The sequence below is a fragment of the Meleagris gallopavo genome, chromosome Z, assembly GCF_905368555.1.
Source record: "Meleagris gallopavo chromosome Z, MGAL_WU_HG_1.1, whole genome shotgun sequence".
NCBI lineage: Eukaryota > Metazoa > Chordata > Aves > Galliformes > Phasianidae > Meleagris > Meleagris gallopavo.
In genome coordinates this window covers 53616194-53633600 of record NC_139435.1, presented here as the reverse complement: position 1 = coordinate 53633600, position 17407 = coordinate 53616194, and the positions used below count along the sequence as shown (strand labels likewise).

Here is a 17407-nt window from a genome sequence, read left to right as displayed (position 1 = left end):
TGGATCACAAAGGTGTTCTTACTTATGTAGCCTTTACCATTCTTTTTTACATATACAGAATCCTTGCACTGAAGAATTAGAAAGCAAACAAGCTTGGGAAGAAGCTCTCTTTGGATAAGCAGCTCATCCCCTTATAGCCTTTCTCCCCTGTTTCTGAGAAACCAGTGCTCCAATCTGACTTCGCAGTTGCTATATTCCTGGAAACACTGGTGTCAGTGTTGAGTATGTTGATCACAGACAAATGGGAAGAGAGCTGCCTGGGTAGTATATGTCCATTAGACACACGTTAGATATTAAGTAAAACTGAAATAATGTTTGAGTTTTGATTTTGGCAATTTGATATTTACAATACTGTACTGACTTGTATGTGTAGAATATTTAGCTTTTTTAAGAGCTTTAGACATCGGATACAGTCAGACCTTGTATTCAGCCAACTATATAACCTCTGCTGTTTGGTTCCTTTATTCCTTTCTCTGAAGTCTATAGATTAGTTGTATTTTAAAAATTTTTTTAAAGTTAACTGAATGATTATTAATGTAATAAATGTTGTATTATATTGTATTATGTTGTATTCATACACTGAATAATCAAGAAAAAATGTGGTGGACCAGCAGAGAAGAATGACTTCAAGGTGTTTTGTGTCTTTTACATGGGATCATGAATCAGCCTTTTACTCTTGAATTCACAAACTCTGGAAAATCCAAAACTAGATGGAAAACGTAATTCTGTTAACTGAAGTGTATGCTGGGCTTGATTCAGTGCTTCATTACAGGAGGAGCTGTAGCATAATGTTGCAGTTATAGCATGAGGCACTACAGAATGACAACCTGTATCAGTTTTGATATTGTTTGCAAAGATTAGGAATATTTGATTTTTTCCATCAGTCGTTTTTCTTTTTTTTTTTCCCCTCTCAACAGGATCTACTCTGTGTAGCTATGAACTACTGCCCTCAGAATATACTACAGACCCAAGAGCTGCCAAGTTGTGTCCTAAATATCCTGTTCCAGAGAGGTAATATTTACATCTTATCTGATGTGGGGGTGAAGGGAACAAAGACTTACTTTGCTTATATGCTTGAGTGTTCTTTAGAAAATATGCCTCAAACTTCTTGTTTTACAGATGGATTTTTTTAGTTTATTATTGTTGCATGTTTTTAAAACACATTGGGAATGCAACTCATAAAGGAAAACCTGAACTATCCTCACATGCATTAGTAAGATGACTGAGCTGATATCATTCAGTTCTCTTCTGTCTCATGTGACCAATACAGTGCTGAGTATCGCTGTTTTTCTACCTTTTACCCACAGCCAGCTGCCTTCCAGCACTACAGTTCAGGGAGCCATATGCGACTATGTCATTTTCCCTCTCAAAAATCCAGAAGTTACATGTCAAGTATTCACTTTTTGCACCTTGCATCAACTAATCAGCTGCAGCAAGTTGCTTCGTCTTTTAATTCTTTCAGTTCCCAAATGGCTAATGTGGGAATGCTCAAGAAGTAAAGAGAGTTTTATTTTATAAACAGATCAGTTTGAGTTTTATTGTTCAAAATATTATACTGGACTGCTTTTTGTGAAGTAGAGAGAAAGGATTCTTGCTCCAGAGACCCTGCTACTGTTAGCTGTGTTGGCTGCACTGGAAGCAGTTCTGTGAAAAGAAGTGATTGCACACCTTTTCATCAGTAATTCTTCTCAAGAAGAATCCAGTTCTGTTTTCTCACATTTTAGCTTTTCAAGCATATCCAGTAGAGATTGTAACTGCTTACTCTTGCCCTGTGCATCATCTTTTGTTACAGTTTAATAAAATTAGAAACTCTAATTTTAAGTATCTCTTGTCTTTATGGTAGGCTATCCGGTGAATATATAATTTATGTAGCAGCTGGAATTTATTTATTTAACTTTTCCCTACAGCAAGTCAGTATTCTATGCAACTAACCAGTGATACAGCTGTAATAGAAAAATGAAAATTCCAGTGCTGACTTACATACTGAAAAGCCTTGTCAGTCTTAATTGTTGTCATATATATTGACTTTTCTTACTGTGTGTTCCCATGCCATTCAGTCTGAATGAATGTAACTTAATAAGAAAACAAATAAGTAGAACAGTATGTCAGAACTCTAATGATACCATGTAAATTCTGTGGAAATGCTGCCTCAAGTTATTTCCGAAAAGCTATTGTGTCAGTGGTGTATTTCCCCTTTGTTATTTGGCATGAATAAAATGTACAACATATTTGAATATTTTTGAAATAAAGAAGTCTAAGCTTGATGCCCTCAGGCAGAAAAGGCCTATATTGTATATGTAATCCACACTGTTTTTCAGATTTTTATGGTTAAATTATTTGAGAAAATTGGTGTAATTTGGAGGGGAAATAGAATCCTGTGGAGGGAGGCAAATGAAAAGCCTGCACACTGTAGACTAAGACATTCTGGCTGAACTTACCAGCCCTCCTTTTCTTTGATTTGATCTGTCAGAGGTAGGAACCATCATCTAACTCCCATTAGGTCAGTGGAATTGGAGGTAGCTCAAGCTGTGAGGTTTGTCCCTTGATGTTTGATGACTACTTCTCATCTTGCAGTTGAGACTCCAGTTCTCAAGGGACTACAATCCACCACCTTGAAGGCTCTATGTACCTTTGACTTAGCGGTTCAGCCTAGCAGTGCAGTTAGCAATCCATGCTTCTGCTGCGACTGCCTAGAATCTCTAAGTCTCAGTGGATCATAACCTTTCTTTTTAGTTTTGGAATAGAGAACACTAGAAAAAAACCTATGTAGCTTTTTCCTCTAGTGTTTCTCTCTCAGTCAGCTCTGTGGAGCTGTACCAAGAGTCTGTTTGGTAGTGCTTATAGAAAACAAAACACTAGGTAGCAGTGGCATTTCAACCAGTCACCCTATACATAGGTGTACAGTCAATGAATATACAAGAAAGTTAGGCTAAACAGGTTATCATACTTGAAGAAGAATGGATGGAAAGGTTGCCCTTGTCCTGGGCTCACTGAGAAGACTCCAAGAGGAGCAGTCTCCGAAAGAGATCCTTCTCCTGTGGTAGTCAGCTCTTAAGTGGGGTCTAGGAAAGGTGGAGCCAGGCTCCACCCCTTCCTGTAGCACAGGAGAATTGTCTTCACCTGTGCTGCCAGGGCTGCACTCATTGCTTGCCTCAGGTGATCAGTCAGAGGTTCAGGCCATGATTCGGCAGTTCCCATAGAATAGGTTTCTGTGGGTATAATTGTGAAAGAAAGAATTATCTTCTGAAATTGAATACTTGAACAGTTAGGTAGAGGTCTTAACTTCATCTGCTGGCTTGAACTGTACTTGCTTTATCCTTCCTTAAGCAGCATATTATTATTCTGAGAAACTTGCAATTCAGTTTCAGTTTGCGATATACCAAGTAATGATTGAGAGGCATGCAAGATAGTACAAATCACAGGGAATAGATCTATTATTGCATTTTTAATTAAACAGGACACCTTGCCTTCCTTTCTCATTGAGACAGAACCGCTGAAATAGGAGCAGATCTCAAAAGATGAATACTCGGGAGTGCAGTTTCTTCAGGAAAGCTTGTAGGAACCTCATTTTTTATTAATTACGATAAAGTTAGAAATTAATTACTGCATAGGAAAATAGGTAACTGTGTAGTGAGAGTACTGTAACATGAGGAGTGTTAGATAGGTGATACAAAATGGTGCACAAAAAACATTCTTTCCAATTAGGGTGGATTTTGGAATGACATTTTATTCTGCTAGACTTACTTTTCAAAATTGGTATATTCTTATTCATATAGCAGAGATAATAGTTCGTTCCATACTCCCAGCTCAAAAATTGTGTATTGCTGCTGGTATTGACAGTGTTTTAAATACTCCCGAATTTGTGCAAAGTTGGAGCAGTCTACAGTAAAGTAAAAGTCAATTTTAATATTTCCTAGTATTAATGCTTATAATGAACTGTAGCATATGTTGCATATTCCAAATAGGCTGAGAGGATATGCGAGCTGTCTTTTAAATAGAGCTACCATCTATATTGGTTTAGTTTGTTTTTTAACAACACAGAATTGCTTTGCTGTGCTTAACTGCTGTCTTCATCAGTAACCAACAGTAGATTAGAATATGAGCACCTGCAGATGTGTTTATCTATTTGGCACACTGAGATTAGAACTGTATAATTTACAATTGTCAGTCACCTTAATCGTAAACCTAGAATCTATTAATTATCTAAGTCTGGAAGATAATCATAATTTCTCCTGAATTCCATGCAAATAATTACACTCAGGGTTTTAGGAATGTTGTCTTTTTTTTTTTTTCCTCTTCAAAATAAAAAGCAGCAATGCATAGGAAGAATGTGCCTAACACAGCTGATTTGCTCACAATGTGTTTAAGATGAAGGTTGGAATTTTGGAAAGGCTTGGGATTTATGAATAGTTATAGCAAATAGGAAATCATTGGTTTATGAGTCATTGCTGAAATGGAGATACTGCAAAACATTATGTGCATTGCTACTGCAATCCCCTGAAATCTTGTAAGGAAGAAACATTACAGAGGATGAAATAAATTTAACTATAAAAGATTGAGTTAGCACAAAATATATTTCTTTTATTGGATCAGTTTACAAAAAGGAGTGTATAATTAATGAAATATACGTCTGAACTGCAATTGAAAAGTTTGACACAAAGATTTAGTAGGTCACTTCGAGATGTGACGTCGCTTATGAGCCAGAAATGGGTAACACTTGGAAAACAAAATTACCCAATTTTCGTGTGAAGATTTTTGCTCTTTTACCTTCCCCTGATAGACTTGATAGCAAATTGTGCTGAGCATTCAAAAAAAGTTTAATACTAGCTCCAGTGTTTTGAGAGAGGATGCTTCCAAAGCAGTTAAGGAGTAATGAAATCATAGAGACATCATTGCATGTTTTTGCATAGAATGTAGTGCATTATTTTAATAAAGTAATGAAGCTAAACAATGTGATTGTAGGCTTTAGTAGAAGAATAAGTGTAGTATGGGGGAATAGTAAAAACATATGTATTGATTGGTTTTGCTTGACAACAGTTGTAAATGCGGGTGTCTTTAATTTCCAAATGTGTCCTTCTAAGAGTAATATTGTCATTCTGGGATTTCTTTGCTTCAAATGTGAGCCAGTACTCCACTTCAACATGTGTGAGAGGCATTGTTTCAGCTGCTGGTTCACCACGTGACGCTTGAATGAAATAGGAACGTACATTTTCTGAGCCTTACTGTTTATGGGTGGGAGGGTAATATGCCATTGGAATGTGCGCTCCAACTTCACAGGGTTACTTGTAAGAACGACATCATTTCCCATATAATCATCCTCATTCCAGCAGCACTTGTGCATTACACATGGTTTCTGGTTATGATGTTATGAGGGTGGAGTGGTTGCATCTATTCACCTTTCATTTGTGTGTTGATGTGGCATTTATATTAAGTAGGAGTAATTTTTTTTCCTGATTTTTTTTTTCTTGTGTCACCAGTGCACCTATTCCATTCTTCCATCGCTGTGCTCCTGTGAACATTTCCTGCTATGCCAAGTTTGCAGAGGCCCTGATCACCTTTGTCAGTGACAGTAGTGTCTTACACAGGCTGATTAGTGGAGTTATGACCAGCAAAGAGATTATAATGGGACTTTGCTTGTTGTCACTAGGTAATTGTTTTTCTCATTACTAGCTATTTACTGCAGTAGGAGATTGTTAACACCCTCTAATCACAATATGAGAAGAAAACAAACAAAGAAACATGTATTATAGCATTAAGCCCTTAGAAAATGGTTCAGAATGGTACATATTTTTTGACAGCTAGATGGCTTCTTCAGAAGCAATGCATGTGCATTCTTGTTTTTTTTTTCTCCTCTTCCAGAAATGGGAGATAGAAGATGTGGGACAGTTGATTAGCTAACATTAGTTTTGGTATAGTTAACAGAGCATCTGCATTCTCCTCATTTTTATTAAAATATTCACATTTTTCTTTTATAATATTCATCTGCCAACTGAAGTCCCTTTCCAAATAAAAAGGACAGAGAGGTGCACAATACTATCCTTCTTGTTTTGGTTTGTTTAATTTAAATTAATTGTGCAGGGATACTCAAATTTTATGAAGGAAATGTAATTTATGTTACTCTATCCTCCAAAATAAAAAAAAAAAAAAAAAGATTAGACTTCAGGCCTTTGAAAAACTCATCCTAAAAGCTATTAATTCCCAGCTGTATAGAGGTACTGAATGGTTTTTCAGTTAAAATACAGGCTTTCTCTGGCCTGTAAAGTGACACACTGCACAAGACTGAAGAGCTGTGGTAACAAAATATTGTAAATTAAAGTGGAATGCTAGTCACTCACGTGAATTACTTTCCTAATGAGTATACTCCTACTAAGTCTTTACACTGAGTATACCAGCTATAGCAAATGTGAGATGGAAAGCACCAGACACCAGTTGTGCGTATGAGCAGTGTGAGGTTAAAATAAAAGACTGCAAAGCTGTAACTGAAAAACAAGTCTTTCTGTTTTAATCTGCCTTTGTAGTTACAACAAATGAATAAATAAAAAGAAGAGGCTAGTTACCAGTTGACAGAAACAGAAGACCATTGAGTATCTTTTCAGCTCTCAATAGAGAGCTGATTATTGTTTTACCTTGTAATGGTAAAATAACTATCCAGAATATTCTGAAAATTAGTGGCTGAATTATTAGTGTTACTTTTGGGTTAAGAGTCGGAAGCTAGTACAGTGTTTTACATAGTTTTAACTTGAAGGAGAAAACTATGCGAGTTTCCACTTTTTTATATTTTCATAGTTAATTTACTTTTAAATAATTGGTTAGATAGCGTGATTCTCTAAGCCTGTTTTTAGAAGCTTACTACTGTATACAAATAGGTATGTGGAAATGTACACTGCTCCCTAAACTATAGATGGCTGACACTGATGATGTCTTTTTAATATGTAGTTCCTGAATTACAGTGGAACTGTATAAACAGAGCTTGTTAAATAACTCATTTTGAATGTTGAAAACAAACACAAAGTTGTGTTCTTGAGGAGGTGTGCTCATGTTACTAGACTCAAGTACTAACATGTCTTGCTGTCTGTTATGTCATTGTCTAAAAACATCTGTCTGTATGTACGCATTATGTTTTGTATGTAGTGTACCATGTACATGTACTTATGCTCTCTTTTGTTTTAATCAGCAGCACCAAAGCAGGAGATGTAGAGGTGCCTGATTTCCTTAACTATCTGTGCAGTGAGTCTGTAAGATGCAGAAAATAAATCTGCCTAAAAATTATTTTGAAAGCAGTCTGATCTTAGTGCAGTGGAAGAATTAGAAAGGCTATTCCTACTTGAAATAATTGCTCTGCTTATCTCATTTGTCTTTTTTTCTTTATTTTTTTTTTTTCAGTGTTGTCCATGATTTTGATGGTTATAATCAGGTACATTTCAAGAGTACTTGTCTGGATTTTAACAATTCTTGTCATTCTGGGATCACTTGGTAAGTTGCGTTCATCTCTACGTTTTTGAGTGCCTGTTCTCATATTTGTTTTCTATGTCTACAGACTAGCAAAATGCTGCTTTTATTTTGGGACTATTCCTTTTTGTTCAGCTTTCATTTGAGCCCCTTGTAATTGCAGTACTCTCTCAGATAGCATATTGCTCTATAGGGATTTTCTGTACTTCTTGCTTGGCAGGCAAGCTTCTTTTCAGCCTAGCTCGTGCAGTCCTAACCACTACCTTTTCCTTAACTTTGCAATCACATCAGCAAGCTGATCTAAATATGTTGATAGCATACCAATCCACTGGGTGTACTCAGGCATTTGGGAATCAAAGGGCAGCTGTTGTTTATGCGGCCTCAGGGTATCTCAGGACATGGATTTGTCCATATCACCGTGACACGTTCATAATATCCTTCAGTCCTCCTAGGGGCTATTGTAGGCCTATCCTTGAAGAGAGGAAGCAAGGATGGTTTTCTATAATTTCTAATCAAATCCTATTTCCATTGACCTAGGAAGTCCTGCATGACCTAGATAATGTATGAAGTAGAACCAGCCATGACATCTTGAGCATAACCAAAGATTGTCCTGTACAAAATGATTCTTAGTCTGCATTATCTTCTGTGAAGGTTATATTCTATATTTGTAATAGCAACAGATGTGTGATGTATGGACAGATGAATATAGGGAAGGAACAAGAATAAAGTCACTGAATTAGAAAGTACTAGCAATATGATTTTCAATTTGTGTTAGCAAGGAATTGGGAAAGAAAAAAAAAAAGCAGACCATCACTTTTGTTTTTCTGCTTACTGATCCCAGAAAACAGAAAAAATATTTTTTCTTTGGAAGCTTTGTTATATATTTTCTTTACTTTAAAATAAAAATTAATAAGAAACTCTTTGAAGACATCAAAACAAAAGCACGTAGTAAACATAGAGTTTAAAAACTGTCTTTAGGAGAATGTAAGAATACCTGTGTAGTAATTAAAACTGACGGTGGTTTGCCCAGCAGGATGTGATCATTGAAGCCAGTTGGTATAAGCTTTTGGGATTTCAGCAGAACTTTCAATACTGTTTCTCACAGAGTTCTTCTAGACAAAATATCCAGCTTGACAAAAAGATAATACAGTGAATGAACAACTGTCTGACAGGTTGCACTGAAAATGTTGCAGTAAATGGAAGACAGGGTAGGTAGGATTCCACAAGGCTGAGTGTTCCTGTAATGTTTTTTTAAATGACATGGGTTCAGGATTCGAATGCATACTAAGTAAGTATACAGATGACACCAAATTGAGAGGAGCTGTGGAATTCCGCAAAGACAGGGAGGCCTTGCAAAGAGATCTTGACAGGTTGGAGGGCTGGCCAGTCAGCAGCTGCATGAAGTTCAACAAGAGCAAGTGCTGGAGTCTGCACTTGAGGTGGGGCAGACCTGGTTATATGTACGAAGTTGAGAACAAGACGTGTAGAGCAGCCCTGGTGGAAAGGGATTGCAGGGTTCTGTCTGACAGCAAGCTGAACATGAGGCAGCAATGTGCCCTGGAGCCCAAAGGGCCAACCTTTTGGTTAGCAGCAGGCCCAGCGCTGCTACCTGGCGAGGGGAGTGGCTGCTCCCTCTGCTCTGCACTATGCAGCCTCACCTACAGCACTGCATGCAGGTTGGCTGCTGCAGTACAAGGACATGAAGCTATTAGAGAGTTTCCAAAGGAGGGCTGTGAGGAAGGGCTGTGTATGGAGGGCAGGTTGTGCTCAGCACAGAGCTGAGGGGAGCCCTCACGGCAGCTGCAGCTCCTCACAGGGAGTGGAGGGCAGCGCTGAGCTCTGCTCTGTGTGACAGCGACAGGGCCTGAGGGAATGGCATGGAGTTGTGTCAGGGGAAGGGCAGCTGGGGGACAGGGAAAAGGTCTGCACCAGAGGGCGGTGAGCACGGCCCCAGTATCAGAGTTCAAAGGGCTTTGGACAGTGCTCAGAGACATAGGGTTTGAGTTTTGGGTGGTGCTTTGTGGAGCAGGAGGTTTAATTCAATCCTTGAGTGTCCCTTCCAGCTCAGAATGTTCTGTGGTTCTAGAAAGGCAGTAAAGAAGCCTATATATAATAAGCAGTGAGCAGTACAATGGGATGCGGATGTGGCCAGAACACAGACAGCTTCTTCAGAAGTGGACTGTGGGAAAACTCAGATGGTTCCCAGTGCATTACCCATGCCCCCTTTTATTGAAGAAGTGGCAGCAGCACATTTTTTTTGCTGTGTGAATATTTGTGTTTACATCTACCAATTACACCTTCCTTGGAAGATCCTTATGAGTCCCTTCCAACTCAGAAAGTTCTATGATTCTTGGGTAACCAGACTGAATGAATGAACTAAATAACTTATCTTATTGTAATTTACTGTTACAATGTTCTAAAAAATTGCATCCAGACTGAAAAAGGACATTCTCTCTGAAATACACTGCTTATTCTTTATTTGATGCATGCTTATGAGGTGCCAAAAGAGCATCCTCCAGTTTAGAGCTCAGTAGAGTACCTTTAGCAAAGTCAGTGTGATCTCTAGATAAGCTTATGCAGATGATTCACAAGGAATAACAGAAAAGAATACTAAAAGGAGAAAAAAAAATAATAGCAGTAAAGCTTAGTTCATTGAAAGGCTGGAATCCTGTATTTAAAAACATTTTTAACTTGGAAGACAGGTAAAATATGCAGTTGAAGTACTGGTTTAAAGGCTAGATTTTCGTAACAGTGGTTAGAAGAAAGTATCATATTGTATTGGCCCCCTGACCTTTTGTTCTATTTAAACCACGATACCTTTCAGTGATGTTTTTACAGTGCCTGAAAGACAATGTCTTGATGCACGTGTAGTTCTGTCATTAACCTGAGGTGCTGTTTTCAGGGTCAAGACTTTTCCTTTATTTTCTGTAGATCTTCCCAGAGATTATAGGCTCGTCTTTTTCCCTTTGATATTTTGCATCCTCACCCAAAGTTCCCTCTTGGTTTCCCCTCCTGAATTTTTGCATACATCCTGTCATACAATTTCATCCTTTCTTCTATTGCTCTTTCTTTCCTTTCTTCAGTTTTACTTCCTATGTTGTCTGTCTAATGACTGCTGTTATCTAACTCCTAGAGTTTCCTATAAACTAGTTACATCACACACTTTCACCCTAAAACATAAAGAGCTGCAAATCTTTTAAGTGGGCATAGTAGGGTGAGATTTTGGAAAGAGTGCATCAAATTGAGAAGACAGAAACAGAGGAGAATTGAGCACTTCTCCAGGTCTTGCACCTGGGTCATGATAACCCTCCACTGTCACTACGAGCTGGAGGATGTAAAGACAGCGCACAGTCCTGCTGAAAAGGACTTGGGGATAGTGGTGGATGGCAGCTGGACATGAGCCAGCAGCATGGCCTTGCAGCCTAGAAAGCCAGCTGTATCCTGGACTGTACCAGAAGTGTGGTCACCAAGGCAAGGGAGGTGATCCTGCCCCTCTGCTCTGATGAGACCTCACCTGGAGTACTGGATCCAGACCAGTACAGTGCAGTCCTTAGTACGTAGGTGAGACATGGACCTGTTGGAATACGTCCAGGGGAGAGCCACAAGAAATGATCCAAGGGATGGATCTCCTCTTCTACAAGGACAGGCTGAAGCTGTTCAGCACAAAGAAGAGAAGGCTCTGAGGAGACCAGGTAGCAGTAGCAGCCTTTCAGTATCTAATGGGAGACTGTAAGAAAGAAGGGGACAGGCTCTTCATCAGTATCTGTGGTGACAGGACAAGGAGAACTGGTTTCAAATGAAAAGGGGAGATTTAGACTGGATATAAAGAAGTTATTTATGATAAGGCTGATAAGGCACTGGTGTAAGTTGCCCAGAGAGGTGGTGGATGCTCTGTCGTGCCTGGAGACATTCAAGGTCAGGCTGGATGGGGCTCTGAGCAACGTGTTCTACCTGTAGATTGTCTCAAAGGATCTTATCCAATTCATAGGATTCTGTGATTCTACAGGTTCATATTAGGTTATTCATTTGTTTAATTGAATCTTCTGTATCAGACCAGACTTGAAAAAAGAAACTTCTTATTTTCTTTGCTACTAGATGTGACTGTGTCACATAGAAAGAGCATCTTTAATATGACTTTTGCTTTTCACTTCTAAAACGCAGGTGGTACAGGAGTCCTGTGGTGGCTCTATGCTAAAGAACGAATGTCTGCCAGTGCTGTTGAGACTCAAATAGCCAAAGAAAATCTTCAGGCTCTCCTGATATATGCCATTTCAGCTACTGTCTTCACGGTATGTTTTTCTAGTTACCATATGATTTTCTTGTCTGACCTTTTTGTTTATTGATGTGGGAAGTTTATATCTCACAAGTTTTAGGAGTTTATTTCTCCTACAAGTTCTGCTGCAATGTCTTTTTTTCCTTCTTAGCATTGTTCTGTAATATTTTCTTGTGCCAGGAGGGAGCTCTTAAGTCTGCATCTGTTCTATTGTACTCTAAGATGTCTACAGGGACTTTCCATGAATAGCTGAATATGAAGCTCCCAATCCACTTTCATTTATGAGATTTTTGTTAGGCTTCCAGTTCAGAGGTACTTTGCAATTTCAGTTTATTTAAAAGTCTGCTCATATTTCTGAAATCACTTGTTCCCAAATTTCTTCCACTTACTCAAGGATTTTTATGAAAGTGCTGGCACAAACTGCCCAGAGAAGTTGTGGATGTTCCATCCCTTGAGATGCTCAGAGCCAGCAGGTTAGATGGGACTCTGATCAACATTATTTAGTGCTTGATTTAGTGGTTTGTAACCCTGCCTATGGAAGAGGGGTTGAAATTAGATGATCGTTAAGGTCCCTTACAACCCAAGCCATTTTGTGATTCTGTGAACTGAAATATTAACACTACTGAACCACTGTATGTTCTCTCAGGCTTGTTATTCACTCAGAGTCATTGACCTTGCAACTAAAAATTGTCAATGTTTGACTAACTTACATGACAAGTTCACCATACAATGTCCAAAAATGAATGTTAAAATTGTTTTCTTTGTTAAATCTTCCAATCTTGCTAAATTCATTGCTATAACAGCGTAACTGAGGGTGAAATCTGGCACGCTCTTGTAAGCCTGTAGCTGATGATGATTCCAAATAAAAATTTGAGGTTAGAATTCCCTAAATGTGTAATTTGGAAAATAACTTCTCACCAAAAGAAGTGATCCAGACTTTACATTTTGATCTTGTGCTCTCAAAATAGAACATATGTTAATTTTCTTTGTTTAAATATCCCAACTGTGCAAAGTATTTGCTTACTTATTTTTCAGTTGTCTAAAATATGATTTGTAAAACTTCTTCTTCTAGGTTATCTTGCTGTTGATAATGTTAATTATGCGCAAACGAGTAGCTCTCACTATTGCCTTGTTCCATGTGGCCGGCAAGGTCTTTATTCATCTGCCACTGCTAGTCTTCCAGCCACTTTGGACATTCTTTGTGCTTATCATCTTCTGGACATATTGGACCACAGTCCTACTTTTCCTTGGTACTACAGGTAAACAGCTCCCAGGCTTATTTTGAAAAACATACTATATTTAAGTTTTCACATGTTTGAAGAGATGGTAATGTAAGTGCTATTGCAATGCATTTGCTGTCTCCAAAACGTAAGTGCTATTGCAATGCATTTGCTGTCTCCAAAACGTAAGTACACTGCAAGTGTTCAGTATTTTTCAGATTATTAGTGATTATTCTTTGATTTTTCTACTGTTTGTACATGTTATTCTGAGAGAAGCTACTGTACTCTGAGTTTCTGCCTGCTGTAAGAGCATAGACGAGATCTTTGTTCGTGTTATGGTCTTGTCAAGAGCTCCTAGAATTAGTCAGTCTTAGAGGTTCAAGTCTTAGTTTGGTAGAGAAGCCTGGCAAATGCTTTTAAAATGGAGGATGCTTGTTTTAGTTTGCAGTGAATTGTGGACAATAGAGGCCATAATTCATCACCAAAACCTCAGAATTTTGAAAATTACTGCTATCATAGAGCTATTTCTGTAATGATCACTATGTATATTATATCAAGAATAAAACAGACAAATCAAGAATGAAAATATAATAAAATTATTTTTATTGGTACTTGGTTGATGTGGTTAGTCTTGGAAGTTCTCACTGTATGGTTAAAAACTAAAAACGTAGCAGCATTTTGAATATTATGCATATTATCAATGTTAGTGTATTTTTTCAAATGCTGTTGTATTTCTTTCTTATGAACTATTTTCCTAAATCTGACATCTGATAGCTTGAGTAGAATCTAGAGTGGTTCCTCTCTGAATGGTTATGAACAGCTAGTTACTGATTCTTTCTTATCCTCGTTAATTTCTAGGTAATCCTGTCCCAAATGAAGAAGGATTTGTTGAGTTTCGGATGGCTGGCCCCCTGAAGTACATGTGGTGGTACCATGTAGTAGGACTCATCTGGATCAGTGAGTTTATCCTAGCCTGTCAGCAGATGACAGTAGCAGGAGCTGTTGTGACGTACTATTTTACAAGGTAAGGATAAACTTAGCTTTATTGTGAGAGCCTAGAAACGCAATTAGGAGAAATAATGAGAGAGAGAGCTTTTGGGGAGAATACTTCCTGCCTGCCTGAAAGCTGGAGAGTAGTTGAATTGTATTAACTTGTTTTATATCATGTGAAGTTTTTTAATAACATGTTTTGCTGGTTATGGATGATATTCTAGGTGTTGAGGATTTGAAGTTTTATTTACCTTGCAACATGTGCATATTGTGAAAACATGGGTGATTGTCTACTAGAGAAGAATGCACCTAGAAGACTATCTTTAGTACTAATAGCTAGTGCTGATAAGCTCAATAAAGATTGAAAAGCTACTGGCAGCATTTTGTTGTTATTATTTTAATTGAAAACAATGGCATTTAAATTAGTTTTCGTTAGTCTTTCTTACTCCAGATTGCTCAGGGTATTAATAGATTCAATATTTACATATAGATTCTCACAAAATTATGTACAAATATTAAAGTGATACTAAATATATATGCATTAAAATTCCATATTTTATTGCATGTCCCCAGTTGGGTATTAGAGCATTACCCTGGCTATTCTGCATGTATCTGCTGGCTGTTCAAGAAAGCAATAGTAATGCTTAAGCAACGTTTTTTAACAATCTTCAGGCATTAAAATTTGGTTTCACAGAGATAAGACTCATTTCATAATCACAGGCTTGTCCAGATAACTTCATCCTAGCTTTAGAGTTTTGTCTCTAGTGTTTGAAGTTTTCTGAAGCTAAGGGTACTCAAAATGTACACAAAATAAGTGAAGATTATCTTGTTTAAGCCACTTAGGATCTACTTTTTTCCACTAGAAAAATGAAACAAAACAGAAACCAAACCACCAACAACAGAAAATAAACAAAAAAAACCCACTTGATATCAGATGTGTTATTAGTATTTCATGAGAAAAAAATGGTATTTCAGTGATCTGAAATACTATGTTTTGGTATGTGGAGCAGAACTGTTGCAATATTTTTGTTAAGGAAAAGAGTCAACAATTCTAATTATCTGTTTATCGCTTTTCTAAAAGTAAAATAGATAAAAATGCACCTCATTATTCAGGAATGAATCTTCAGATTTTTTCAGTCTTTTCCAAACAATATAAATGCAAGTTCTCTGGTTAAAGAGCAGCATGAATAAAGGGTATTGACACAGTATTTAGCGGTGTTGTTTAATTGAGCGAGCTTTTCATGTGACGGATATGGTTAAGAAAAAACTTGTAGGGATATCCATCAACCCTGCTGTATTCTTTTGATATGCTATGAAAAGTCTGATTTTTATTTTAATGGGTTTTTAAATAATCATATAGGTATTTTTTGAAGTGCATAATCACAAATGTTTAGTTTGAATTTTTTTAGTTGTGACTGTTACCTGAACTAGATTTGATTTCTTATCTGCCCGAATTCTTTAAAATATATCCAAGGCAAGGCAAGTAAATTAATTTTCTGTGGTGACAGAGACTATTTTTGTTAATGATGATATCCTCCAGTATACCAGTGAAATGCATCTGAGAAGTTGTTATCAAATACTGCAGGGTTGTAAAAAGTAAAGAACTATGAATGTATAGAGTAAAGAGGAAAAGTTTTACATTGCTGTGGGTTAACAATGCTTGTGTTTCATTTGCTTTATTGATTTATGTATTTGCCATCACCTGAAAGTGTATGATTTCACTTTTAAGTGAAACTGTCATTCCTTAATATGAATTTTAATTTAAGATAGCAATTATCAATTGTTCCGTACTGTTAGTCTTTCTTGAATTTTGAAGTACAATTCTAAACTGAAAAGTGACTTGGTATTAAGTAAAGGGCATGAAGATATTTCCACAGTAAGTATCTATGGAAGAATGTTTTAGATACGTTCGCTATTCATTCACCTTAGCAGGAAGGAGTTCTTGCAACTTGGGCAACAGCAGATCTCAACATTGTATGTGATGGAGTCATCACTCAGTTACATTTGCTTGACAAGGAGATAGTGATCTGGTTGCCTACGCGTATGGCTCAGGCCTTAACTTTCATGTGATTGTGTCCAAAGGGGAATTTGACTTCCCTCACCTGAACTCTAAAAGTTATTTAGAAGAAAATATAGAGAAAATCTATTTAGTCATAAATGTTTCATGGTGAAGTTGCACAGAAGTTATTTTCATATGATCAAGACTACTTCTCGACCTTTTTGAGTGAAACTTGCATGAAAATAGTTTTCTGTCAAGATGGGAACTCTTGTTCTTTTAATACATGGTTACTTGAAGATATAATAGGTAAATTAGACGTGCAGAATTGAGCCAAAATTGTGACTTGCACAGTCTATCAGTGTTTAATGTAGAATGAACAATATACAGTTGCAACTAGAAGGAGGATTTCCTTTTGCAGCCAGCCTGTTGGGAATTTGTAGCAATTCTGTAGGATGACATTAAATGCATGTTCATTATTCTATGTCATTCTTTTTGTCTTTTCAACAGGGAGAAAAGGAATCTGCCATTTGCTCCTATCCTGGCATCTGTTAACCGCCTTGTCTGTTACCACCTAGGAACAGTTGCAAAGGGGTCTTTCATTATCACATTAGTGAAGATACCACGAATGATTCTTATGTATATTCATACACAACTCAAAGGAAAAGTAAGAGAAATAGATTCCATATCCTTTCTGAAACTTAAAGCCAGATGTGCTTGCAGATAATTGAGTTAAACTTATTGGGGAGGCTGAAAGTGTCATTTTGAAATATTTGATCTTTCAAGGACCATAAGACTGAGAGTAACTGCTTGAGTTAACAAGTTAAGTATCAGTTACTTGAAACATGAAGTAATATTATTTTCTTAAGATTTGTTCTTTTTACTGTCTTTTTACTTTGCATCCCTAAATTTTATGCTTTCCTAGGAAAATGCTTGTGCTCGCTGTATGCTTAAAGCCTGCATCTGCTGCCTTTGGTGTCTAGAAAAGTGCCTGACCTATTTAAATCAGGTAAGACTTTCAGTATTCAAGTTTTACGTAAAGAAATGATTGTTTATGTGATTCGTAGAATGTAATATTAGGCTGACACATAATGTGTTGTACTTTGAAACTGAACTGGATGATGGTACTTAAATCTTGTCTTCATTACTGAAATTAAAATACAAGGATAACATTAGTCTTTGTTTACAGGTTTAATGGTGAAAGCCAGTACTGATCTTTGCAAAGTTTGTGTATCTCTTCTATCGATGAGATGGATTTATTTAGGGGTTGGAGGTGATCCTCTCTAAGTCCTCTGCAAGGCTACATCTGATTTTAAAAATGTTTGCTGTGAGAAGGGACTGAGCATTTTCTAGATTTAATATTTTATGTTTACACAGTTGAAAAGCATTCAATTTTCCCCATTTTCCCAATTTTTTACTCCTTCTCCTATTCCCCTTTTGAAAGATCTTTCAGTAAGTAAATCTTTGCTTTCTTCTTCC

General features: G+C 37.2%; 1 protein-coding gene across 2 annotated transcripts in view; it reads left to right on the top strand.

Moving 5' to 3' along the window:
• The window catches only part of SLC44A1 (solute carrier family 44 member 1), a 67962-nt gene that overhangs the window by 37438 nt on the left and 13117 nt on the right, over nt 1-17407 (top strand). For both annotated transcript variants that reach the window (XM_085212850.1, XM_085212849.1), the window contains exons 5-12: nt 918-1011; nt 5478-5647; nt 7384-7473; nt 11611-11738; nt 12795-12981; nt 13801-13966; nt 16439-16595; nt 16854-16937. In XM_085212850.1, the coding sequence (XP_085068976.1) occupies nt 918-1011; nt 5478-5647; nt 7384-7473; nt 11611-11738; nt 12795-12981; nt 13801-13966; nt 16439-16595; nt 16854-16937 (1076 nt within the window). The remainder of the gene's footprint in view (nt 1-917; nt 1012-5477; nt 5648-7383; nt 7474-11610; nt 11739-12794; nt 12982-13800; nt 13967-16438; nt 16596-16853; nt 16938-17407) is intronic.